Genomic DNA, 27335 nt, shown 5'->3' with positions numbered 1-27335 from the left:
CAAAAACCACTTTCAATGGCACAGGAGAACTCTTGGGATCTGCACATGCCAACTTTAATTAAAAATAACCATCAAGACCATGCCTTGCACAAAGCCACCAGAATCTCTATTTGAGCATGGTCTAGAATATATTTTTGCATCTATGATGTGATTCCAAGTATTAAATGCCTACCTATGGCCAGAGCTTCAACTGTATTCATCAGATGACTACCAGATGCAAACTCTTCTTGGATAAGATGCACCACTTTCTTCAATAAATTTTCGTTTATCCCATTATTTTGGAGAGAGGTTTCCAGGTTCAGTGAACAAGGAGGACTTGATTCCCCAGAGGCAAGCAACGAGTGATTTGATAAAGGGTCATTATTCCTTGCATCTGTATTGCATTCCTCACAAAACGTTAGGGACAGATTCTTTTCAGGATACCTGGTTTGAGGCTCTTTATTAACTGTAGTTGGGGGTAAACTATTAATCTTCATGTCCAGACATTCATGCCATGCGTTACTAGTCTTGCAATTCCTCCGATGGTTCATGGGTGAAGCGCTTTGCAACTCTTTGTCAACATCATAGTTCACTATAGAATCCGAAAGGAGGACGTGTAAACTGGGACAACAACTGTAAGCTGTTTTTGAATGAAGAGGCTTATTTGGTATTTGCTCTGATATAGCAATCTGGACTGGTACGAGGGTTAACACCCTTGTGACTGGGTCCTGCTTCAAAAGGAAATTGTTTATAAAAGCCATACTAGAAGACACAGTGCAGTTAGGATCGCTTGAGGAAGGACACTTCCCTTGAGAAGGACATGAGGCTTCAGAGAATAAGGGTAATTTTGCCATGCCTGAGCTAGCACTGTTTGTTTTTGGCTCCTCTGCACCAGTCGGAAGTGATGCTTCCAATCCTTGTTTATCCTGCTCCAGAATACCAGATGTAGTAACGCAGACTGCTGGCAAATCAGAGTCCTCATCCATCTTGCTTTCAGAATCAATATTTAAACGTATTGAATTTTTAAAATCCACAGGCATACCACTTTCCATAGTCATTCCACATTGTATCACTGAGGATGCAGCAGTACCTCTGAAAAACAAGATATTTTATGCAAAACGGTTGCAGGAATTTGACACATCACATTGACCCATCCACAATCTGCTGTACTCTTACCTTCCACACCGAAGTCTTCTTAATACAGTCATACCTCATGTTATGTCCACTTCATGTTGCGTTCTTTCAGGTTACGTCCCGCGGCGACCCGGAAGTACCGGAAAGGGTTACTTCCGGGTTTTGCCACACGCACATGTGCAGAAGTGCAAAATGACGTCATGCGCATGCGCAGATGTGGCGAATCGCAACCCATGTCGCAACACATGTCTGTGTGCGCAGACATGCCGCTGCGGGTTGCATTCTTTTCATATTGCAAACGGGCCTCCAGAACGGATCCCGTTTGCAACCAGAGGTACCACTAACTGTTTCTGTGTTTCAGTGACAACTCTGAACGTATCTACTCTGAATCCCCTCCCTAGTTCCTGTTTCATCTTTCTTGTTATTTGCCCTATATACGGCTAAGAAAAGACATAATAGAGGTTTGTAGAATTTTAACTTGCATGGAGCAATGTTTCTCTCCCAAAATAACAATCAAGCTAATTCAATTAATTTTATTGGTAGTAGGTTTAGAACATATAAAATATTTCTCTCTCACACAGAATGAATAATCTTACAATTAATTACCAAAATGTAATGATGGATATCAGCCTCAATGACTCTTAATAGGTGCATCAATAGCTATTAGGCATGGCAGTTAAGATGAAATGCTACTTTCCTTTTTAATACCGGTGTAACAGAAAATTGTTTCAAGGTGATATCAACAAGGTACATTACTTCTCATACATTAAGCAAAATAAAAATCAGTGTTTGAGTCTGAAGAGTTAGAAACAGCCAAAACAATGAAAGGAGGTTTTTCTTTTGTAGTAGGAATGGCCCACTATAAGAGTACTGGGGGAAGGGTGTAAGTAATAATTCTACTGCAAATAATTCTTAAAATTATACCTGTGGGAGATCTTGCAGTCAAACCTAACAAGGCATGTCTATGCTAGTTAGTAAATGGACCACAATACTGTAAATTGCTAGAGAAGACTCAGCTAGGTCATGCTCCCTCATCTTCAGGGAGGGAGGAATAAGGGTTGTTTCCTGTTTCCACACCCCTCCTGCTTGAACCATGTAACTGACCAGAGGCATGAGGCTGGAACTCCCAAGCTCCAGAAACCTATTTTGAAAACCATATTTTGTATTTTTGTACTCAGTAAGTTTTTACCTGTGTTGTTTCTGCTGCAGCACTGACTGATGCATGAGTGACCTATGATTGCTGTAAGTAAAATATTTAAACTTACTTAAGTTTGTGGTCTTTTCACTGAGAGGGGGTAGAAGCATGGGGATCACATTGTGAGCATTTAATACTGGGATATTTAAAGGTCTAGCACCCTAATTTTCCTGCGCTTTGCATCTGATGTCAAAACTACTGGTGTGGTATTTTTCTTATAAATAAGGCACTGTTTCAATTTATGGCATTAAAATGAAATGAAGTTCCTCTTCTGACTAAGTATAGCCTCAAACACACGTTAGCAAAATGGAAATTCCATATGACGGTACCATAGCTATTGCAAATGCCAAGGATGGACATCTGACTTGCCTCCGTGGGCAATCTGGAGGATTCTTGGTCTGATCTAGAAATCCTTATGCTCTTACTATACTAGAAAGAGCAGGAAATCTACATGGCGCCTTGATGAAAAATTATGTTCAGAACACCAAACCAAGCCAAAATGGCTTAATCTCTGTCAAAAAGAAGGAAGAATATTAAAACAATACTAAAATCTCATTTTGCATTGCATCAAATACAGCATATTACTTTCTGGACATTATACCAACTCACTTACTTTTTAATATCAATGTTTTGATGTAGAATAATAGGCTTGAAATGGGTTGCTGTAGAAGTGAAAGCACTTGGCAATATGGTACTTTCTCTGTTCAAAGAAGGCTGGCAGGGGACTGGTCCTTTCACTGCTATCAGTTTGCTTTCATTGCTCATAGGTAAAAATCCTGAATATGCAACAAGGTGAAGACAAAGACAAAAGTATGCATTTAGCATAAAGGCAGGATGTACAATTGCTTACATAAGAAAAATATTTCCAACATGACTGGACACATTACCTAATGGCGTCTTCCCAAAATAAAAATGCAGGAATGCCTACAGGTGTACTCACCTAAGTTTTCATCTACTGAACTTCTCTCACTTTGTAAATCAAAAGGCATGCTATCATTAAAAGAATCCGCTTCTTTGAAAGCCTAACAGCCAAAGAGTAAAAAACAAAAAACACAAATGCATTATAAATTGTCTTTTAAAGCACACAGTGATAAAGACAAACATTTATTTGCTCAAGCTTTCTTCTGCTCTTTCCTGAGGGCTCAACACACTTAATACTTTCAATTCCAAAGGAGTCAAAAGAATAAAAGCATAGAGCAAAGTCCTTGAGCCCAATGTCATTTATATTTCTAGACCAGCCATAATTGTTCCTTCCTATTGTGAAACATTGTTGAAACTTGCTCTGGATTAATAATAGCTACATTTTCTGCACATATGCCCTGGAAGGAATGTATCACCAGGTTTGAATCCCCCCACTCCCAAAAACAAATGCACCAGAAATAAAAGGACGTGTGGAATGTGGCATTTAATTTCCCAAATGCACTGGGAAGTTGGGGAGAAGTCGAATAAGCAATTGTAGGTCACTAGTACACTTCTTGGTCATTTGAGTCAACTGGCAGACAAAATGGCCGTTGTCAAAGTCCAAGGCTACCCTAAAACCACTGAGGGTACTTATATAAAAGGCTAAGCATCTCTTGGTCATATTCCAGCATGCTCCAATTCTGCTGCCATAGCAACAAGCAAGAAAAGCAAAGAGGGAGGGTGCTGTCTTTCCAGGCACCTCTTTCCCACACATTCTTGCCATTTTTGTAGAACAAGTTCTTTAATCAGGAGAGCCACTAGCCTGGTATACGAAACTCTCTTTCTGCTCTAAAAAATACCCTTATTTGAGCCAAGCATAGTGTTATGTGGCTCCTGGGTTTTTAATTAATGGAGCTTGAACACTAGAAGCCAACGCTGACCTCATACAGTTTGACTCATACAGTTTGAAACTGTCAGCTTCCAAAAAGTACAGTATAGATTCCAGGATAATACAAGGCCAGGAAAGACTAGACAGTAGAAAGAGCTTTGAAGGAATGCAGCGCAAGAGCTACTCAGAGGACACAAGCTATTCTCATCCAGGCTTGTTTTAGAAACACATCAAAACAAACACAATTCTGTATTGGTATTATTATAATATTATATTATTTTGAGTCGCAATACCAATTGCATTGGGACATTCAGTGCATATTCTACATTCATTATATACAGAGTTGAGTTTGTTTTGATTAGATTCTATTCTTTGTATAGAAACACAAAACAGAGAAAATTTTAAAATATGACAGCATTCCATGTTGATGTGGGAGCAGTGGAAATAATAGTGGAGGGACAGCCAACATAAAGATTTCAAGTCATGCCCCAACAGCACTGGTTTGAAAATTACTAGCTGATGAAACTTTTCCAGTTGGGAGGTAGGCCAGTTTGCAGAAGAGCTACTCCCAGTATATAAAGCAGGCAGGATTCTGTAACACATGTAAAGCAGCCCCAGATATTGCAGCAAAATGTACAATGCTGACAGAAACCTTAACTTGTCTTTAATTAAGCAAGAGTTCCATGGACAATGGAGGAGATGTGCTTCAAGATATTTGAGATATGGCACATCTTTAATGGTTTTTGAACAGCCAACGCTAGTGTTTCTATGGAGTGTTGTCATTGTAGATGTGGTTGTTAGGATTCAGGATCAGTTTACATAAACATGAGAGAAGGTTTACACATTTACATATGGAGTTAAAAAGAAATATTAATTACATTGATCTGTTATGTTAATTTTATTTAACCAAGGCATTGGATAATTGATATTTAAAGCCAGTTGCAGAGTACAGAAATGGGAGGTGACAGAAGAGTTTCATGGAGCCAAATCTAGTTCTAAGAAGCTTTGTGGAAATTCTCATTTATTTATTTATTTCTGAGCACATGAAGGTAAACACTCATACCTGGAAGGCAGATCTGGTTAAACATGCCAGAACCTTCTTGCTGCTTATTCTTTGTTCAAGAAGATAGCTATCACATGTCTAGAAAACAGCATTTTGAAGTGTTTAGTATTAGACAGAGGATAGGCGCAAAAATTAGAAATAATTTTGCAAATAATTTTAAATTTAGGAGTATTATTTTATCACAACTAATCTGAAGTTGCTATACTTCAATATTGTTTTTAAACAACAACAAAACGCTACACCTTGGTTCTCATTGGAGCCACTGAGGAATGAAACCGAGTACAGTTATCAACTCCTTAACTTAGAGTTGTTACCAAAAAAAAGAAAAGAAAAAAGAAATTTATCTTCAGTACCAGAATAATTTGCAGGAATAAAATACATCTTTACAATTTTTGAAAAAAAGAAATTGCATAATTTAAATCACCTTAATTGCATCTGCCAGAGAAGGCCTGTCTTCTGACTTTCGTCTAGCCATATCCAGAAGAAAATTCTTCAGTTTCCTTGGCAACACTATTTTGTGATCAGGTGGGAAATTATGTTTTGCAGCTCTCCACAAAATTGCAGCAATACAGTAAATACAGACCTGTGGGAAATGGCACCGTGAATAGGCAACCAAGTCACTGGACGACTCCCACTCAGATTGAACCCGGCTCTTAAATACATATACTTAAAGCAGCCAATTTCAGGTCTCCGGCGCAAGGGTGGGTATTCACTAAAAGCACAGTCTACAAATGGCTGTGCTGACATACCTGCCGGCATCAGCACAGGCAACTGAGCCAACCCCAGGCATACCTGAGGTCAGGGCACAGCATAGCATAACTATGCACCTTCCTTCATGGTCACCGAAAGCATGCCACAAGCACACGTTGGTCACCACTGAGTTAGTACCACTGAATCGTCAGAAAGCACTGTTGCAGTTCAAGACTTTGGAGGCCTCTAAAATCTGACTAGATGTGCTGTGTAGAACAGACATAGCATAGCAGAACAACACAAAGCCTCCAAAAAGAATTAAAGCTTACAAAATTAAATAGAAAGGAAAAGGTTTGTAAAATAGCATAGCTGGATATGGGGAGAGGGAAAAGAAAAGGGAAACTTTCTCATTGCGATGTTCACACAACGATAATGCAGACAGCAATCTGCAGCAGCAATGACTGCTCCCTGTCAATGCGTCGTACATTGTTTTCAAATATACAGTGGTACCTCTGGTTAAGAACTTCCTTCCGGAGGTCCGTTCTTAACCTGAAACTGTTCTTAACCTGAAGCACCACTTTAGCTAATGGGGCCTCCCGCTGCTGCTGCGCCGCCAGCATGCGATTTCTGTTCTCATCCTGAGGTAAAGTTATTAACCCAAGGTACTACCTCCAGGTTAGTGGAGTCTGTAACCTGAAGTGTTTGTAACCCGAGGTACCACTGTATACAGTATTTCATATTTGGGTGTAGGTGATATTGTACTCAAAGCGCTAACTTGAGATGAGAAGCGTATGCACAACAAATGCATATATATTGCACATAAAACATCTGATCAGCACAGGAAAATGTTCTATTAATGCTTAACCGCCGTTAAGATAGAAGAACAGAAGAAGTCAATTTCGCCCATTCTCTTGGGGCCAAAGTAAACTTCACATTTTGTCACATAGTTTGTGGCTGCAGAGCCTTGATTAAACAAATAGCAGGCACTGGGGGGCAAGGGACCCAAATCAGAACCATAGTGTAAGGGGGGGGGAATTAATCCTTTGCCCCACTTTGGTTTCAGGCACCCTCCAGCAAGCTATTGGCAATGGAGGTCTGATTCCCATTAGAGTGACAACAAGGTCTGAGGGACAATGGACCAGCCACCTGCTGAAAATGTTTGCTGACCCCTGCGCTAGACGCTGACTATTAACAAAAATGAATTGAGAAACACCACACTACATAACAAACATTAAGCCTAGTTTGGTCTTTATATTCTCCAAACGCAATTACTCTAAAATTAACCAGAACAACATATTGTGCTACCACTTGGCGTTTTTTCAAAACATCCACAAAATGAGGTTAATTTGAAATATTCTTAAAATGTAAAAACTTTACTTTGCACTATTGTTTACAAATCTCGAGTACAGTGCCACAGCTTTCACTTTCAGTTTTGAGTTTGCCTCAAGCTACAATAAATGAAGTCTAATGTCACAGCCAAACCTGTACTGCTTGAACTAGAAGCTAGAAAGCAGATGTGGCATTATTATAATTAATATTTTTTTTGAAAGAGTAAAACAGGAGCAGCAAGAATCCCCAATCCAAATTAGGACCATAATGGACCTAACAAAAGGTTAAACTGCCCCTTACACACACATACACACAGAGAGAGATTCTAATCCAGATTGTAAGGCCCTTGCAGCAACTAATTACTTTTTAAAAATATTAGTAATTGTGGGAATAATGTCAAGTCTGTTTTGATACTTAAGAAAAGGGGAGGGGAAGACTCTTAAATATCTTTTTAGTTGCATTAAATATTCTAGTGACTAAAGTATTGGCTAAGCAAAAAGGTTTGCCTAATTTTTTAAAAAAGCATAAGATAATAACCTAGCAGTTCGAAAGCACCCCCGGGTGCAAGTCGATAAATAGGGACCGCTTACCAGCGGGAAGGTAAACGGCGTTCCGTGTGCTGCGCTGGCTCGCCAGATGCAGCTTGTCACGCTGGCCACGTGACCCGGAAGTGTCTGCGGACAGCACTGGCTCCCGGCCTATAGAGTGAGATGAGCGCACAACCCTAGAGTCTGGCAAGACTGGCCCGTACGGGCAGGGGTACCTTTACCTTTACCTAAGCAAAAAGGTTTGCCTAATTTTTTTTAAAGCATAAGATAGTACTCTAAGGTGCCATGGGAAACTACTGTGTAAATATAGTATAAGATGGAGCTATCTTGGCACCACAAACTAGTATGTAAACCAGAAAATGTGCCCATTATTTTCTTTAAAGATGTTCTTCTATTTAACTTTTAAAGGAAACAACCATATTTGTAACATGTCACCATACCTTTTCAGTAACATAATCCTCTTCCTCTGTCTCAGGAGCCAAATAAAACATATCATATGAGCCTAAAGTATTAAAAAAAATGATCTATTTTTATCTTGGTGACAAAAATAAATAGAAATTCATAAAATTAGCAGCATGCTAAATTACCTTCACTTTCAGGTGGAACAAACTGAACACTTCCATCACTGTTAATCAAGACAGAGTCTAAACACAAGTATGCTGAAAAACAGGTATTTTAAATATTAGAACTGCTGGGAAAACAACAAAGTCTTGCTTTCATAAACTCATTTGTTGGACTGTATATATTCTAAAATAAATTATACTTGAGTCATTCAGAGATTTGTGCTACAGGGATTGTTCAGACAAAAGCAAAACAAAATAAAGCAGAAATTAAGTACATCTAAACATTGTAGGCCCTGCAGTATCACAAAAGATGAAAAAGAGTCTTAATTTATAGCAAGGACTTTGTAATATCATAATACAGTACATAATATTCCGCCATCATAATGGAAGAAAGTTTGTTTAAAACAAACAAACTTCCTTTCCCAAAAAATGAATGCTCTCCAAGACACTGACTTGCCCCATCTTCCCTTGTAGAACAAAATCTGCCTATTTTGACGTCCTCCCTCATGAGTAGAAACAAATTTCCACATGAAGATCTCTACTTCTCAAGTTCAGGTGGGATGGGATACCCTACATACTGGGGTGTATATCCTTACAACAGATGATGAGCCAGCTGGCTGTCTCAATAAACTCTTAAGGAAGAGAAGCAGGCACCAGGGTTTTTCCAACAGCCATTGCTCCCAGTGGTATCACAACCATCAGAAGATAGCCTTCTCCTCAGCTGCCCCCACCTCTTGGCATGCCACATAGCACTGGCCATAATTTATAAACCATAGATCAATGTGTACCTCCCAAATGCCAATCCACCTTCTCCTCACCAGGGCCCAGACACCTGTTTGCAGAAAGATGTGGCCTTAATGTCAAGATAATAAAATATATTAGTGTAAAAAGAAGAGATTAAGGAAGACCTACCTGGATAAATTGTATAGGTTTCCATAGCAAGCAAGCATTCATGGCATAAAGCCCAGAGCTCATAGTCTTTCAGTGGTTTGTCATACTGTGTTAAGAGACGTTTCAGAAAAACAGACTGAAAACAAAATATTAAGGACAGTTAAGAGACAAAAAGCATTTCTGAAGCCAAATTCACTGATTCAAGATCATAGTTTTATTCCTTTTCCACTGGCATATGAAGGGAAGTTTCCCCCACAGACAAAAATGAAATTAATAGATATACAGTATACTAAGAACCAGGAGAACCGTAAAAATGTAACTGGTTCCACTGTGGAGCTTTCCAACTATTAGAGTGTTTAGGGAAAGTAGGGGAAATGTCTGACCAATTGCACAATGATTGGGACCTCTATTGATTAGCAAATGCTAGCTAATGTATCCTGTTTAACCTCTCCAAATCTAGCAGCATGTTAAGAAGGTCTCAACTTTCGAAATAAGATTCAATTAAAATTAAACTTTGTAAAAGACAACAGAAGAGGAGAATAGGCTATTTTTGTCCTTAATAAAACTCCAGTCTATTCTTTGCAACATGTCAGAACCTCTTCAGCTATATCTGTCATCTCTAACCTGCCTGCTCTAAAACTTGATCTACCTTGGCAGCTGTGCTTTGTACATCTTACTTTAAAAGCTTCACCACTACTTAGAGCTCTCCTGTGAAACAAGCAAAAATGATATGGAAAGATAAGTATTTTGTGGCAAGCCTTTTATTCCCAGAATATAAGAAACATCGCTAGCAAAGTTAGCAGGATATTAACTTACTGCTCCAACAAAAAGATTGGTATTATATATTTCACAGAAACAGGTTGATAGCACCGAGAGCCAAACTACAAAGTCAGCAATCTCGCATGGTGTTTTCTGTTGCTGGATTCTTAAGATGTCAAGACTGTAAGAGCTCTAGCTTTAACTGCTGCCATATGACAAAAAAAACCCCTATATTTATAAAACCAACATGCCAAGCAGAAGGCCTTACCTTTTCCCTGACCTGCTCAATTTTTAATATTCCCTTTTCTTTTCTTTATACAAAAGGCAGCATTTGACTCTCCAGTAAGACATCAGAGAGGGGTTACTGAGAAGTTTACTGAACATGAATTACATGTTACTGCAAACTCATATTGCAGCACAGGATAAACATGTCTTTGCTGATCCACTGAGGTTAAAATTATCTGCCTTTTATGCATCCTTATAATACTAAAGCAGATGTCAAAACACTTCAGACCTACCATCCCTTTATAGGTGAGCTGCATAAAACGTAATTGTTATAAAGGGATAAATCAAAACCAAGCACTGAATTTCAGGGGTTTGTTTTTTAAATGAAACAATTCTTGTCGCTTTTGTTTAAAACACATTTGCTTTGTTCCTTTGTTTAAAAACATCAAACACAATTTTACTGCAAGACCAAATCACAGAGTAATTTTTTCAGATACTCTTTCTCTGAGTACATCTAGAATGCAGGACATTTAGAACATGGTCATTTTTCGGAGGGGAAACTGTAGCTCACCTATCGCAGACCTACAATCAGACCACCCTAAACAAATTTAAAATCCCAGGATATTTTTTTTTGGGGGGGGGGGAGCCATGTGTGCTCTAAAATGCCCGAATTGTATGGTGTAATGTGACCAAATTCCCAGCATTGCGTTTGTAGTGGGGGAGAAGCAAGGCAACCATGATTTCAGCAACAACATGCAACAGCACATGTCTCTAAGGTGCTACTGGAAGGAATTTTTAAATTTTGTTTCACCTCTATACCAGTTTAGCTCAACTGTAGTTTAAGGTGATGCACAAATTTTACTTGGTTTTCACTTCTGTCACTTTAAAGGGTTTAAGGCCACTGGCAGAAAGCAATAGAAAGAATGCACACACAAGCTGTAGCTTCCCACACTAAACACTCTAGCAACTGCATGAAAAGAGATGAGATATAAAGGCTGGAATTATGTAGGTTAGAGGAAAAAGGAGCTCCAGTCACGCTTGAATTGATAAAAGTGTTTATTTGAGAATTGCAAAGAAAAAGCCATTTAAAAGAATTCTAAAGATACAGTTTTGAAGCCAGCAGGCAAACAGGTTTGGCAATGTTTGGCAGAGAATAAAGAAAGCAAGGTTATAGCATAAAGGAAGGCATACTAACCACTTAGGAAATGCAGAGAGGCATTATTTATGGGACAAAACAGAACACCAAAACCAATGGACTGGACTCCAATGAGCACACCAAAGTCTGCACAAGAAGGGGGATTTCTATATTCTCTAAGGTCAAGAAAATGTCACACACACAAGCACTACATTTTAAACACAACCTCCAGCACTGAAGAGAATGGGGAAAGCTCACATGGAACTGCATGAATCAAAGTCAGCTGCAAAAGGAGCTGCATGATCAAAGTTACAAAATGATTCTTGTGCAACTTATGAGAAATGGAATCCCCAATCTAGGAAATGCATGCCACAATGGAAAAGATCATTGGTATTGCAAAGCCTTTGAAAAATTAGTGGTAATATGTAATTTGGTGGTGGGTGAGGGAAATCAGAAAGCAATGCCTATGTACCTTATGGCACCCAAAACTGTAGAATAAAGGGAAGCTAAACAACCTTGCATAGATATAATTTCAGTTATTCAGGATGAAAGGGTTAGTGACAAGAATCAGAGACGCCTGTCTGTTACAAAAGATTGCTGATACCAAGTTCTAATATGCAACCTTGTAGTCTCTTGCCACAATGCAGCAGTCTCTAAAATGTCTCACACCTTCATTTGGGGCCAGATAAAACAAGTTTGCAAGTGCTTCTAAAGCAATACTACTAGAAATTCTAGATTTTGTTTATTTGACTCTTCCTAGCGGTGAACAATTTCTTATGCAAAATTAACCAGCAGAGAAGAAAGCTAACCATAGCACTCAACGTTCAAATTTTTCTTTCTGAAAGAATCACACCTCTTATGTACCAAACCTTACTCAAGCTCATGCAAGTGAAACACAGGTTGGGGGGGGGGGAGAGTGAGGGAGAGAGAGAGAGAGAACATTTGCTGGAAAAGTAATCTTCTCCATCTCTAAGATGGGGACTTTAACCTAAATATCTTCACATTGAGTCAAACTAATTTAATTCATATATATTAGCCAAAATCAGCAAAGAATTTTAAACCTACCTATGAATCTACTAATTTTTAATATCTCAATGTATGCTATGACAAAGAAGAGAGAGTGTATCATAAGACACACATAAATTAATGACACTACAGCAAATATATGTTTAAACTGCTTTAAATTCCTCCACATTGCTGCTGTCGTTATAAAGCAAGTCATTCAGATGGAGCCATTCACCACTATTGGTGCATTACTCTCATAAATGTTTCTTGGACAATTCACAGTGGTGGCAGGGAGGAGAGGGCACATTGCTCAACTGCATGGCAAGGCACTAAATAAGTAGGTTGCCAAGGCCACACGACACTAACTTAGCTGCAGAAAAGAAACCAGAGAATTTATTTCTTACAAAACTGACTGCAAATTGAGTGACTCAGGATGATTTCTATCTGCAGATAATTACCTTTAATTTATTCTGACAAAAGTATAGTGCAATTTAAATCTATAGTACTAGTTCAATTCAATTAAAGTTAACCATACAAATGTCAAAACATCAAAGGCTCACCAACCACACACCTCAGTTCAGATCCTTACTAATTAAATCCTTTGGTAATAATGAAAGCGCTCAACTAATTGCTGCTGACTATAGTGCACGCACAATGTAAGCGAGTTACGACGTTTCCAAGGAAGACAACCCTCTCCATCCCCCAAAATTAACTATGTCCCTTCAATGGCACATTCAAGACAATTTTAAAAAAGAAGTTTCTGTTTCTACTACCTGCTTGCTGTTTCTCATTTCTGACTCCCTGCCTTCATATTGTTTCTCTTCAACATAATAGTCTTTCATCTCACTGTGATTTTGTTCTGGAGAATTTAGCAGGCTTGAGCTACATCCATTTTCATTAAATGTTCTAAGCCCCGTAGTCATCCTGTTAATATGCAACAGACTGCTTTCATTTGACCTTGTGGAAGTTTCTCCACAGTATTCCCATGATTTATGGTTTTTTAGTATCTTGCAGTCAGAATTTGATTTGTCTGGTTCATAGTTGTTTGAAGTTTCAGAACCCATACGAGTGTATGGAAGAATATATGCTTTTTTATCATTGCAGGTCGGCTTGTAGATTTGATAAGATACTTCTGGGTTCTTGTAAAATTCATCTAAATTATTATTTGGTTCCTGGAAATCTGCTGCCTTTAATCCAAGTTCATTATTTCCATCACAATGACTTAAGTTTCCCTCTAAAGCAGCATTCTCATTATTGACTTGAGATAATGACTTGGGCTGTAATGGATATTGTTTCCTTGTTAGTGGTCTGCTATGACTTACAAAGGGGAAGAAAGTTCTTGGGTCTGTCTCAGATTCAGACGGCAGCTTTGGAAATGCTTTTACTTTCCTCGAGCAGTTTCTTTTTAATGCATCTTCCTCCAACTCACTTGTGCATGGCTTTGTGTCTAAGACAAGATTCACACACTTGCAGTTGTTGTTATTGCTGTTCTCTTTACAGTTTGTGACCTGAGTTGAAACATGCTGACAGCAAACATTTTCATGCACTGAGTTGGTTTTAATTTCTTTTATATCATCATTCCTGTCATTCATGGTATACGTGTGTGAAGAATTTCCACCACTCGCAACTTCCAAGTCTTCCACCTCTGGAGATGAATGCTCTCTTAAATTGTAATCTGTGCACTGTTCATAAGGTGAAATCCTCTCATAGACTTTTCCACTCCACAAGTTATCACAACTGTCTGGGCACAAAGACAGATGTTCTTATTAAAAACATTTCTGGTTTTCTCCCCCTCCATCTCCTCATCCCATCCAAATTACAAGCAGCTTTCACTGATATTACATGCACACCTTATGCTGCCCTACAGTTGGGAAGAGACTGCTATCAAAAGTTGGTTGGCTTTTTAGAGAGAACCAAACCACAGATGGCTTTTAATGCAGCATCCCAAAGGCATTTCAAACCACCTTTCCCCTCCACTATGACAGAAGGTGTTTATACGATAGGCAGCAAATAGCCACACAACCAACTGCCCCATTCACATATGTGCTAGTCTGACAATCTCAACATGCAAAATTAGTACAGTACTAGAGGGTGCGGGACTCTACTTTTGCAGCAGTTGTGCTTAATCCTAAGTATTTGCTAGCAAAACAGGATATGTGACTATCATAAAAATATCTGAAGACATGAAATAACAGGAGCATGAAAATTCACTGTAAGTTAACAATGGAAAAAAAAATTTTTTTACTTAATACGGTAGAAAGGGACCTGGATTCCTCCCACCGTTTATAATTACTTGGGTTCTGTATCTTTAGCAAGAAAAAATGCTCTTGATTCCATTACACAAATGGGCTACATTATCGAAAGCATACCGTGAAAGTTGCCACATGACTCAATTGAAAGCACTCTTCTTCCAATTGCAGAGAGGCATTGGCAAATATCACTCGAGGAAGAAAGCTTCAGGTTCTCTTTACTCAATGATATGACAGTCTATAATGATAATTGTAAAGTAAAGCATTTAATACCTAGTTATCATACAGGACATGGACTTCAACATGATACAAGAGATTAGCATTCCCTAGGAAACATCAAGATTTTGCATTTGTGAAGCAAGGCCATTCAGGAGCTGTAAGGGAACATTATTTCCCAACTGTAGCCTTTCTACAAGATTTAGCAGAGATTAATTTGAACTGCAGCATTTTAAAATGTTTTATAATGGATTAATTCAATTAATAGTTCAACAAAGTATTAATTATAATTATAATAATCTTTACCAACTGTAAATATATTTAAATAGGCTGATTTGCCTATTTATGAAATTCATTGTTTTTAGTTAAAATTGTATTCTTCAGACTTGAATTAATAATAAACTCCATAGCCATCATTCCTGGAATGTTGTACATGTAGAGAGGTTCATACTCAGTAGCACAGAGCCATGTTTCAATGGTAAATGGGAAGCTACCCTCAAGCAAAGAGAGATATTTTTTCCTTACAGACATTAGAGAGCTCAAACTACAATATCACTTTGTTGAAGTGGCTATCATTGTTTCATTATTATTATTGTTTTCTGATACAAGTTGGGAAACTTCAGTAGTCATCCAAACATTACGTGTAGTTTGTCAGTCCCTAAAATTCCAAGGAGAAAAAGTCCCTTATACTTATTTCACTGATGTTCACTTACACCTCCATTCATGTTTTTAGCACATCCTGTCTAGCCCATGCTAAATTGTCACTGGTCAAAAGAAACAGCTAGTGTAAGAAAGGGTCATGAGTCCTTACCCGTTCCCTTTCCTGGAAACAAATCTGCATTCTCTTGGTAATTCTGCTGCATATGAATACAGTGGTACCTCAGGTTACAAACTTAATTTGTTCCAGAAGTCCATTCTTAACCCGAAGCATTCTTGACCTGACAATCCCAACATAGGCCTCCTGCGGCCCCAGAAGTGGATTGTGTTCGTATCCCGGGGCAAAGTTTGCCACCCGGAACACCTACTTCCAGGTTTGTGGAGTTCGTAAACTGAAGTGTTCATAAGCAGGACTGTTCGTAACCCGAGGCACCACTTTACATATAATATTAAGCACATGAGTGCTATTAAGGGAAGCTCTCTTTCCAAAACATTTAGCCTTATTTAAAACAACTACAACCACTTATGGCTTCCAACACAGAAGGTTATCAATTACTCTTGTGCCTAGCATTACAGTATGCAGAATGGTGAGCATCTGTTGCTTTTGTATTGTTGCTGCCACTTTGTCGCTTAGCTGCCACTTTGTTTCAAGTGCTGTGTTGGGCTACTTTGCATTGGAAATCATTCTTCCCTGTATCACCCCCCTAAACCCTGTATTTACAGTATAGTTGCTTTGTCCATCAAGCAACTGCCTTCCAAAAGAGTAACTAAGATATCACTTAAGAGTGGAGAAATGTTGAATGTTAAAGGTGACACATCAGGAAAAGTCAATATGATGTGAAAGTTCCCATATGATATGAAAGTTCGTGCTCTGGTCCATGGGGTCACGAAGAGTCGGACACAACTAAACGACTAAACAACAAGGCAAAAAACCAATCACACACTTCTTTTTTTACCTCAATATCTGGTCTCTCTTTAGGACTTTCTTCCTGCATTTGTTCAAGCAAAGCATGCAGATCTTGACTGAATTCTGAATCGGTTCCAGGCTCCATGATATATTCGAGGGCTGCTTTTAGTGTAGCTCCCAAGGAAAAGATATGTGCCTGTAATAATTGGGAAACAGAAAATGCACACATTGTACAAACTACCACGTGTTCCCACTTAAAACCAAATTAGCTCCATTAAAATGAGCAAAACCAGCTTAAGCCATTTGTGGACCACAGATGAAGTAATACACTTGTAGTACACTTTCCCCACCTTATGTAAATACTAGCAGCCATCAGCAATGTGATTCACTCAAACTGTTTTGAGCCACCCTCCATTAGCCCCAGCAAGCATAGAAAATAGTCAGGGATTATGCAATTATAGTTCGAAAAATCTGGAGGACACAAAATTGGGGAAGCCTGCACTCAACTTTAATGTTAGATCTTAGGCAAGGACCAGCCTTTATATACAACCTATAGTCGTATAGCCCCTGAGGGTGAGCAAATTTTGGTAATCCAATTGTACCAAGTGTGCACACCAATACAAGTAAGAGAAGCATTTAAGTATTCCTGCCAATGATCTTGATTGTCCACAGAGGGAAGCAGTTATCAGCAGCAACCACAAGTGGGAAGGAGCATCTAAATCATCTCTGAATATTGCATATACGGTAATTGCAATGCTTCTGATTTCAGGTAAAAATTGGGAAAAAATGATTTGGCAGCATTCCACTAGGTGGAGCTTTCTCCAAGTCTATTAAAACCATTCACTGCAACTTTGACAGTGCTGATTAATTATCTGCAATATATGTACACACAGCCTTTTAAACCCTCCCTACTTTTAGTAAAGAAGAAGAAGAAAACTCATCAAAAAGAAAACCCCTGTGTAAGCATCGTTTCACACAAGACAAAAATTTGCTACATGGGAGAAAAGCTGTGTGTCGTTCATCATAATCATCATCTTACATGCATGCAGGTTAGCAAAAGCTTCCAATTCATAATTCTGTACATCAGTTCAGGGATGACTGCTAAAACAAAGTTCTGGATCTATGGAAAAGGAAGAGAATATACACAGTGGGGGAATATATGCTGTCTATATGGAAGGCTCCCTGGCACCTCCTGGGAAAAAGGAACTAAGCAGGGATGGGAAAAGACCACACAAAATTCATGGAGACCTGCTGCTGATCAGTGCATACAGTACAGTAGGTACAGGTGAGCAACTAGGCAGCTTAGAATATCCATATGTGAGGTTTTCACATATGCTTACACTTCCCATGTAGGAAACGTAGCAGTGAGCAGAGGAGGAATGACTGCTGAGAGGAATGCAGAAAGAAGACACACCATTGTACCCCTCCATCAGCACATGTGGATGCCTTCATCTGCCCCAGCTGCAACAAAACATGTTTCTCCTGTATTGGTCTCTGCAGCATCTCCAGCTAGAGCTGGGTGGGTTCACTGCCTGAAACCCTGGAGAGCTGCTATGAGTCAACATAGACAATACTGAGCTAGATGGACCAATAATCTGATTCTGTATAAAGAAGCATCCTATGTCCCTAATTCAATCAGCGTTGTATTTGGAATGAGAGAAGAACCACAGAATTCCAGCTTCATGAAAACACAGCCCCTGCCCCACACAACCACTGTGTGTTAGCATCTACTTATAGGCACAAGAAGGAGGTACACAGCAGTTTGCAGTGAGCACACATTTCATGGAGGGCTTTGGCTTCCTTCATCCTAGGAAGTAGTGGCACAGGTGCATTGAAAACCCAGGAAAAGCTGTACAACTATGTGAGATGGAGAAACAGAATCTAAAGTGGAATCATCTACACCAGGCATGTCCAGCTGTGATCTATGATCCGATATAAAAACTGGCAGTGATCTACCACCCAGGGATGGGGCAGGGTAGCTGAGCGCCCGACGCCGGCTTCTTCTTCTGAGGGTGCGGGGGGCACTCCGTCTGCTTCTCCTGATGCCGGTTGCTTCCCCTGACACGGCAGGTATGCACAGCAGTGAGAGGAACTTGCTGGTTGCTTCCCTGACTGGGTGCACATGTGGCGTCGCAACAGCCCTTTGGGTGCATCTCCAGCAGAGGGAAGGCCGTGATCTATGAACATTCATCCTGTGATCAACTGATCAGTCGCGATTGACACAATGGACATGCCTGATCTACACCATAAGTGCTATAATCTGTAGCTTCTGCCAAGTGGAACTCTATTCCATCAGTGACATGATGTCGAATAAGACAAGGACTGCACCACCCATCTAGCATCTTTCATGACGCAACAGCATATATACATTTCATAATATTTAACAAGGTATGTTTCACATGTTAGTGGCCAGAACGGGTTAAAAATCCCTCCACATCCATGAAAGAAGAGCTGTTGCAATCTATGAATGGTGTTGGCAAAAAGAATTCCATTCTAGATTAATTGCTTTATTTGAAGTAAATAAGTTGAAAAATGCTCCAGACCGGAGTCATTAGCCTCACTTGAGCCTAGAGAAGCATGTCCTATAATAAAGTTTCTAAGGGAATTCAATCTGATTAATGAGAACGCCAAAAAACAATCTCAACATGATACAGTATCCAAACAAAGAGACAAAAGAGCTCTCCATAACTGCAATTGTTAATGGTGAGTAATCAGATGGTAGGAGAGGATAATCTGAACTTGAAACAAGGTATCAGCTTTTAAAATAGCAAAAATTTCTACAATAACTAGAAGATCTTAGCAATTCAGCTGACTCATCACCACAATAAATCTTTAAGCTAAAGTTCAATTTCTATCAAACATGTGCAGAATACATAAAGATTCTGCAAGATCATCTAACAGTTTTCTTGGGATATTCTTAAAATTGCTTCTTTCCCTGAGAGCAGGCCTTGGAGGTGGCTTGCCAGTTACCACACAACAATCTATTACAATAATAAAGCTATGAACACCCTCAGCTTCAGAACTAAACAACAGTTGGTACAACTAAATCGCATCAGAACTAAACAACCTGAAAGACCATCTCTTCCCCTCCACTGTCCGCTAAGAGCATTAAGATCAACAAATGGAATCTGTTGGGCTTTTTCACTGGTGGTATCAGTGTTGTAGAATTGTCTCCGTGCTGAAATGCCACTGGCACTGGCACTTGTCCAGAAGCTGTACCTAATAATATACCTTGATATTCCATCACATGCAGACCATTGCAGTAAGCTCTGTTTCAACCCCCTAGTATCCTCAAGTAAGACTTGCCACTTTGTCAATCAATAGTTTGATCATCTGCAGAAGCTTTGGTCACTCCCTGAGTTGGCAAAGCTCATCTGATAGCAATAAAACCCCAAGCCTTTTGTGTCATCAGCACAGTCTTGAGGAATACAGATGCAACAGGAGCCTTCTGTGGTGAAGGCCAGTGTGGTGTAGTGGTTAAGAGCAGTAGTCTCATAATCTGGGGAACCGGGTTCGCTTCCCCGCTCCTCCCCATGCAGCTGCTGGGTGACCTTGGGCCAGTCACACTTCTTTGAAGTCTCTCAGCCCCACTCACCTCACAGAGTGTTTGTTGTGGGGGAGGAAGGGAAAGGAGAATGTTAGCCGCTTTGAGACTCCTTAGGGTAGTGATAAAGCGGGATATCAAATCGAAACTCTTCTTCTTCTGTTTCAAGTTTTCACAGATCAAAGGACTGTAGAGTTGGGAGGGACCATGAGACTCACCCAGTCTATTTCAACTCCCTGCAATGCAGAAATCTCAACTAACTCAACCATGACAGATGACCATCCAACCTCTGCTTTACAACCTCCAATGAAGGAGAGTCCACCACCTTCTAAGGGAGTCTATCAGTCTATTCCACTGTCCAACAGAAGTGTTTTTTCAGTACCTGCTGAAAACTGTTCTGTTCCATCAGCTTATACAAGGCAATTAAGAATACAATAATAGTTGGCTGATATCTGATGAAATTTGCCAGCCATGATCTATGACCTTCACTGGCAGAAGTATACTCTTCCAAGGCAGCTAACAATAAAAATACAATAATACATAGATAAAATAAAAAGACAACAACTGCATTTACTATTAATAATATCTTATTATTTCAAATTGCCCTGTTACCATTTTTGGTGAAGGGCAATATACAAATCTCTCAATAAAACAGCCCTATCCAAAATTACCCAAAGTGAACAGCAAAAGCAGACCAATAACAAAAATTGCTCTTCATGGGAAAGCCAGAAAAAGACAGTCTAGTAAGCAAAGAATTCCAAAATAAATGTGTTCTGGTTAATAAATCTATTCATTCTGTTAAAGCAAACCAATGTGTCCCTAAATCAAGGTATCTCACCACATTTTATTTTCCTGATGTTCTTGGCCAAGCTTCTGAATAGGCCTGTGTTATCTATATGGGGGAGTAAGGTGGACAGAGATTGGTTACTTGGCAGTCAGCTCTCTCCCCTGAAGATACTTAAAGAGCCCCACTGTTCTTTTAATTCAGCAGGTGGTGACAGCTATGAGTCTGTAAGGGAATTTTAGGCTGGCTTTAGTACTGGTGCATTATGCTGGTGCAACCCAAAATCCATTTAAATGGGCTTACCTCAGTACTCCCTGGGATGCCAGTTTAAGGGGGGAAAATACTCCCTAAAGGGCCCCAAGGGCATGCCACAATGTCATATAATAAAGAAGCTCCTAAGAGGGCATGGCACATTTTACCTGAAAGCAGAGACACCATTTCTCTGAAATCAAAAGCTCCAAGGAAACAAAAGCCCAATCAGATAAAAACCCCTTGGCAAAACAAGTCACCATCAAATATGTTTTTTCGGAAACTGCCTTATACCAGGTCAGACTATTCGTCTGAATAGTCTTCTGTCTGAGGACTTATTATTTGCAGATAATAATGTGCAACAGCTTATATACAGAAAGCAGAGTCTAACAGGATGTTCCAAACAGAGACAACTGACACTGATTCAAGTGCCTGAGCTATTTGCATTTTGTACCACAAAATAGGAAGTGTGGTATGGAAAGGCATCGCTCATACTGGAATTTCTGGCTAGGAGCGAGCACAGTCATATTTGTTAAAAGAAGGGCCAGTCCAACAATGATCCATTTGCTCCACTGCAGCACCCTATCACTTACAGCCATCTCTACAGCAGCAGTACCATCAATTCCCTGTATGTAGTACAAGGTGCAATGTAAGGGGTGGGGGGGATGAAAAAGACATAGTGCAGTTGGCACAGATTTTTTTTTAAAAAAACTGTTTTGGATAATCCCGAGTTATGCAGGCATAGGAAGGGTTGTAACCAGGATATTCAAGCATATATATCCACTACTAATTTTCCCGACCAACAAAGGCATCTACATTGAATAAATGGTCAAATATCTTTGCTATGGCTTTGAAGAGCACATAAAAGCCATTCTGGAAGTCACTCTTGGCAGGAAGTCAGGGTACAAATACAATAAACCAAACAACAGTAGCTATGACAACATCGTTAGAAAAGGTGAGCAAGCTGCTGGTCATTGATAGCTGTGTATTAGTTCAAGGATGAGAGGCAGCATACAGCTGATTACTAACTGCTGAGGATCATGAGCAGGAGAACGCGACTGAGCTCATGGTCTGCTCTTGGGCTTCCCGTGGCATTGCCGGCCTCTGAGGGAAATGGTGCTGGACCAGGGAGGCTTGTAGTCTGATGCAGCAGAGCTCTTATTGATGTTCTCAGCTAACCAAAAATGCAAGGTTTAAAACGCTCTTTGAACGGGCATGTTTCTGATGGCCACTGAAGTTTATTTTGGCCCCAAAGCCCTCAAAGTAGTGAACTAAAATGCAATCCATTAAATGCACCATAAAAACAATCCATGTTCATTTTGAAATACTTTGTCAGTTAACTCACCACATAAGAATAAAATGAATAAAGCTCCTCTTGAAAGAGAAAAGCATTCGCTAGAATCAAAATTTCGAAAGTTACAAGAGGTAGGTTTTTGTGAGCTTTATGGTTGCACGTAAAATCTCGAAGGTAATTGTTTTATTATATTTTGACCCCTCATTTTCTCCAAAGAGCCTCCAAATAAAAGCATGTATGCTTTTCTTCCCTCTCTTCATCTCCAGCATTATATCTGTCAGGAGACTGCTATCAGAACAGGGGAGGGAGGCAGGAGAATACAGAGAGCCTCTGATGCTGTTGAGGAGCAGCTCCTCGTCCAGCAGCGAGGGAAGCCACACCTCCAGTGGAGCAGAGCGGGAAGGGGGTAGCCAGGCGAGGGAAGGGCTCGAAAATGCAACTGAGAGCCCAAGAGCCTCACCTAGTCCGGCTGGCCAGGAAACAGACATGCCATTTCTGTCGCCCAGCTTGCGCAGAGGGGTGAAACGTATGGAGGGGAGGTGGATATTTGAGGTGTCTAAGTTATTATGTTGGGGGAGAAACTGGAAGGGGCCACTCCCGGATTCTGCAAGTGACTAAGACCGACATGAATTTTGGGGTTCTGCACTGTAAATAGTTTTTCACCAATAAAAGCTGTAAAAGACAGGTCGGAGTCCTGCCTGGTTACTCGCAAGCAACAACTTCCAAACCTGACAATATCCCAACCACCACCCTGAAAAGTAGGTGAGGTAAAAGAGATCACAGCTGGTTTGAAGTCACATAATAAGTGTATAGCCAAATGTGGATCCCACCTCCAACACTCCAACCATAATACCTAACTGAGTGATTGATTCAATTTATTTATTATATTCCTATGGCGCTTTTCATTCAAATGGCACCCAAAGTGGCTTACAAACAATAAACAACAATAACATGATAGAACAAAATGGAACATCACAAACAGAGAATAGATCATATAGAGTAATTAACAAATAATCAGTGAAACAATTACAATCTATAAAATGGTTAACAAATCTACAGCTAAAAAACAACAACTAAACATCTTAAGTTTGACCAAACTGTGGGAGGCAGTGGAAGACAGGAGTGCCTGGCATGCTCTAGTCCATGGGGTCACGTAGAGTCAGACACGACTAAACAACAAACATCACAATTAAAGCAAAAGTCATATTATATGATTAACAAATCAATCAATAAAAGAGTATTAACAACATTAACAAAATTGCAACCAAAAATAAGCTAAGCATTGTTAAGTTCAGACACACTCTCCATACCCCCATAACCTTTCACTCTATTCAGCTCATTAAAATGCAGATACACATAATGCTCATGGAAACAACTGCCTTCTGAAGCTTCCTTGGGCTGGCGGTGGGGCTAACCACTGTCTGATGGCAAACAGAGTCTCTCTCTCTCCCCTCATAGCTCTTCCTCTGGAAAGAGATTCCTTATGAAGGCTCCTAGGGCTTGAGGGTGGGGCAAGGCAGGTGGAAAAGGCCATTACCTGCTGGCCAGCACAGAGTCTCTTTCCCTTATGGCTTAAAATGTCAATTTTAATACTCTGGGATTTTTGCTACAATATTCTGTTGTTCTAATCTCTTTTATGAAGGCAGGAAGGGCCACATATATAGAAAAGTTGTGGGAAATTCAACAATAAGGAGCTTGAGAGCCTTTCCACTTTCTCTAGCTCTGTTTCCATGGAAAACAGCTATCTTTCTTGCACAGGAGTCTTGAAAATGCAGTCATCAAGCAGAGAATGTCTCAGTAAGATTTTACACATCTTATATGAGTAATATATAAAGAATTGTAGTCTCTATTCAGCTTTAATAAAACACTCCATTTATCACATCACATTCCATAAAACACACCTCAGCAAGGTCCATAGAGCAACAAAGCCACATTGGAAAAGGGAATTGGGAGTTATCCTGGCCAATTGCCCATTTCAAATTTATTTAGTAAAACATAGTAAATTTTGTGCTACAGCAGCTGCATCACTAATTCAGGACAAAGTAGTGGTGAAGATGGTCTTTGTTGATTATAACACAGTTACAGAAACAGTAGGAACAAGAGAGAAAAGATTGCAAATTCACATTCAAATATTATAAATTCCCTATCTTATACAAAAGCTAAAATACATTCATAAGCTAGGTTGATTGATAAATCACTTAGTCATCAACACGTCTAAGCAATGTACCAAAAAAACAAACAAACTGATATGATGAATAAGAACAGTAAAATTCACAACAAAACTGAACACTACCATAAAATGTCTGCTGAAATATGGAAGTCTTGGTCACATGCCTGAAGTTCAGAAAGGAAGATACTTGTCCAGTCTCAGTTGGAAGAGAGTTCCACCAGCTTGGGCCATAACACTGAATGCATGGCTTCTAGTAGTTACAATCTATGTGGCTGAGCCATGGGAGGATCACCAACAGAGACTCCCCTGAAATATCACAGTGACTGGACAGTGATATAGGGAATCAGCTGGTCCCTAAGAAATCATGGAGCCAAGTTGCAAGTTAACAAGGGCCTTGAAAATTAATACCAGAACCATGAACCTGGCCCAGTTACACATGAGTGCAAGTTTTAAAGCACCACTATTATATGATAGTCTCTCTCCATTGACTGTCTAGCTGCAGAAATTTGCACCAGCTGGCTCTTCCAAGGGTAGCTGCACACAGAGATTGTGTCCTCCCTAAAAGAGGGTGCGTGTTGCGGTGAGACCTGGAGGCTGACCTCCTGTGTTGTAGGTGGGTTGGGTTGGTTTGCCACAACACCCGATTGGTAGGTCCCTCAATGTTGGGTTCAATCTGACCAATGGGGCACAGTCCAAACAGATCGAGGGACCTATTTATACCCATGCACATGACCCAGAGCTTCCTCTTTTGGCTCGTGCATTCAGAACACCCGCCCACCTCTCCCTAATTTTAGGGATTTGTGTGATTGACCTTGCTATGCCGTCGTGTGTCATTTGTCGTTGGGACAGGGGCACGGTAGGAATTTCCCCACTTGGCCGATTGGCTGTTGCCATTTGGGTTTTGCCATAGCAAATCATCACAGCTTGTAAGGTTGCGGATAGGCACTGGTTCAGGTGATAGGGATGGGAGAATGGTCTCGACATCCTTATGTGAAGTGTATTCCGTTAAAGGAATCCAGGGACTCAATGGTTTGGTCAAGCCTGTGAGGGGGTTGTGCCTGTGCCTGAGTCCAGGGGGACATTTGTGTGGTGGACATAGCCTGTTCCCGGCTTTTCACTTTCCCAGGTGTTCACCTTGGCTGACCTATGCTGGTGCCCTGGGTCAGCGCTGCCTGCAGGAGTGCAGGGAGCTAGTCGAACCAGAGCCTATGCAACCACTTGCTTTCTGTAATCAATAAAGTTGTGGCCTAAATTCTGCCAAAAACCAAAACTAAAATTTGAGTCATGTGTGAATTTATTTAAGGGGGAGGGCGATGGGTCTGAACACGCAACACATTGCAATAATCAAGTCTTGAGATTGCCAGTGCGTAAATTACCACAGCTATGTTATCCCTGTCCAAAAAAGGCCAAAGTTGGCACACCAGCCTTGGTCGAAAAAAGCACTCCTAGCCAGGGAAACTACTTGAGCCTCAAAAGCCACAAACAGACTGAGAAGCAGGAGCAGAGACACAGTTGCCCTGTCTTACTCTCAATATACCATAGGTCACCCATCAGGGCCATCAGGGCTGATTCAGTCTCAAAACAATGCTTGAAGACAGACTGAAACTGCTCCAGATAGTTTGTATTGTCTGGGAACTCCTGCAAATTCTCCGCCATCGCTCTCTTCACCACCTTGCCCAAAAAAGAATGCTGGTGATAAGAACTGGAGGCAAACGTTCCAAATGAATAAAAATAGAGGTGAGAATAAAAACAGAGGTAAGTTTAGGAATAGGGGGGCGGCAGCAGCAGAGAGACAACAGATTTCAGGAACAACATTCTTCATTTGTGAATAGCCTACTGCTGCGTTTAAATGATACTACTATAAATATCTTCAGTAATCTCCTTTCTGTATGCATCCCATTGAGTCAAGAAGCAGCAAAAAGGAATGGAGGTCTATCCCAAAGGTCAATTAAGCATGTGAAATTTAAAGCAGTGTAAAGCTTTAAATGGCTTCCATACAAGAACTTAACACAGAACATTTCATATGTAGAAAACAGGGGGATACATATTGGTAATCTACAATATCTGTTTGAATGGCAGCTTTGTAATATGGACAAATGCCTGTTTGAGACTGAGATGACACTAGCAATGCTTGTTAGCCCCAGCAGAAACCTACTGTGGCAGTGCATAAAATGAATCTATTAAATAATTCTCAAATGGGAATTTTTGTTGCAAGCCTTATTTAAAATTCACTATCATCTCTTTCCAGCATAGCGCAATACTGGAGAAAAAATGAAGATGAAATCCCACTGGGGAAATGAAAGGTTCCACATTTGGCACCTAAAGATGAACATGGGTTTTTTTGTTTCTTTGGAAAAACAGCTAAACAGCTCACTATAGTGCTCAATATTAGTTTTATACTAAAACTATATTTTCTCATGAATGTGCTGAGCAAGACTAGAGTCTTCTCCACTGAAGTAAAAGTGCAATATTAAAAAGAAAGAAAGAAAGAAAGAAAGAAAGAAAGAAAGAAAGAAAGAAAGAAAGAAAGAAAGAGAGCTTAAGGCTAGATAAATAAGTAAGTCACAAATGTTGAAACAAGCTAGCAACAACAACAAAAAACCCATGCTAAATTAAATGTAGTTTTCAGCTCTTTAATTAAACACTGCTACTAATAAACAATGGTACAGTATACTGAGAGTGTATTAAAAGCTGAACAGTTTTAAGAGAGTAACTGGGAAACTTTTCTGTGCACATCTTAGTGACGTGTGAATATTTATTTCTTCTCTGTTTCATTTTAATGTAAAGTGCAGAGCTTCATTTGAGTCATAGCTCCAGGATCTCTTAACAGCAAGACTCGCCTCTAGAATAAAGGTAGTAGTACTAGTGACTACAAAAATTTGCAGACTTATTCCTGTCACCCCTTCCATGCACACCCACAAAAAAAATAATCATAGAAACCACAACCTGCAGCTACTTGT

General features: G+C 39.9%; 1 protein-coding gene across 11 annotated transcripts in view; it reads right to left on the bottom strand.

Annotated features, from left to right (window-relative positions):
* KNDC1 (kinase non-catalytic C-lobe domain containing 1) overlaps positions 1-27335 on the bottom strand; it is a 72756-nt gene that overhangs the window by 25441 nt on the left and 19980 nt on the right. For 9 of the 11 annotated variants that reach the window (XR_014168633.1, XM_081912606.1, XM_081912607.1 and 6 more), the window contains 11 exons: positions 16384-16530; positions 14675-14792; positions 13079-14046; positions 9203-9317; positions 8315-8386; positions 8168-8229; positions 5585-5743; positions 5161-5238; positions 3249-3330; positions 2922-3084; positions 173-1071 (listed from right to left, as the gene is read on the bottom strand). Coding sequence is in view for 10 of the 11 variants with exons in the window: in XM_081912606.1 (XP_081768732.1) it covers positions 173-1071; positions 2922-3084; positions 3249-3330; positions 5161-5238; positions 5585-5743; positions 8168-8229; positions 8315-8386; positions 9203-9317; positions 13079-14046; positions 14675-14792; positions 16384-16530 (2863 nt within the window). In the remaining variant the exon portion in view is untranslated. The remainder of the gene's footprint in view (positions 1-172; positions 1072-2921; positions 3085-3248; positions 3331-5160; positions 5239-5584; positions 5744-8167; positions 8230-8314; positions 8387-9202; positions 9318-13078; positions 14047-14674; positions 14793-16383; positions 16531-27335) is intronic. The other 2 variants (XM_081912612.1, XM_081912604.1) reach the window with 2 other exon arrangements.

This window comes from Podarcis melisellensis (assembly GCF_964234715.1).
Source record: "Podarcis melisellensis genome assembly, chromosome: 5".
NCBI lineage: Eukaryota > Metazoa > Chordata > Lepidosauria > Squamata > Lacertidae > Podarcis > Podarcis melisellensis.
Note: the sequence above shows the minus strand (reverse complement) of the source record. Positions and strands in the feature narration are given on the sequence as shown.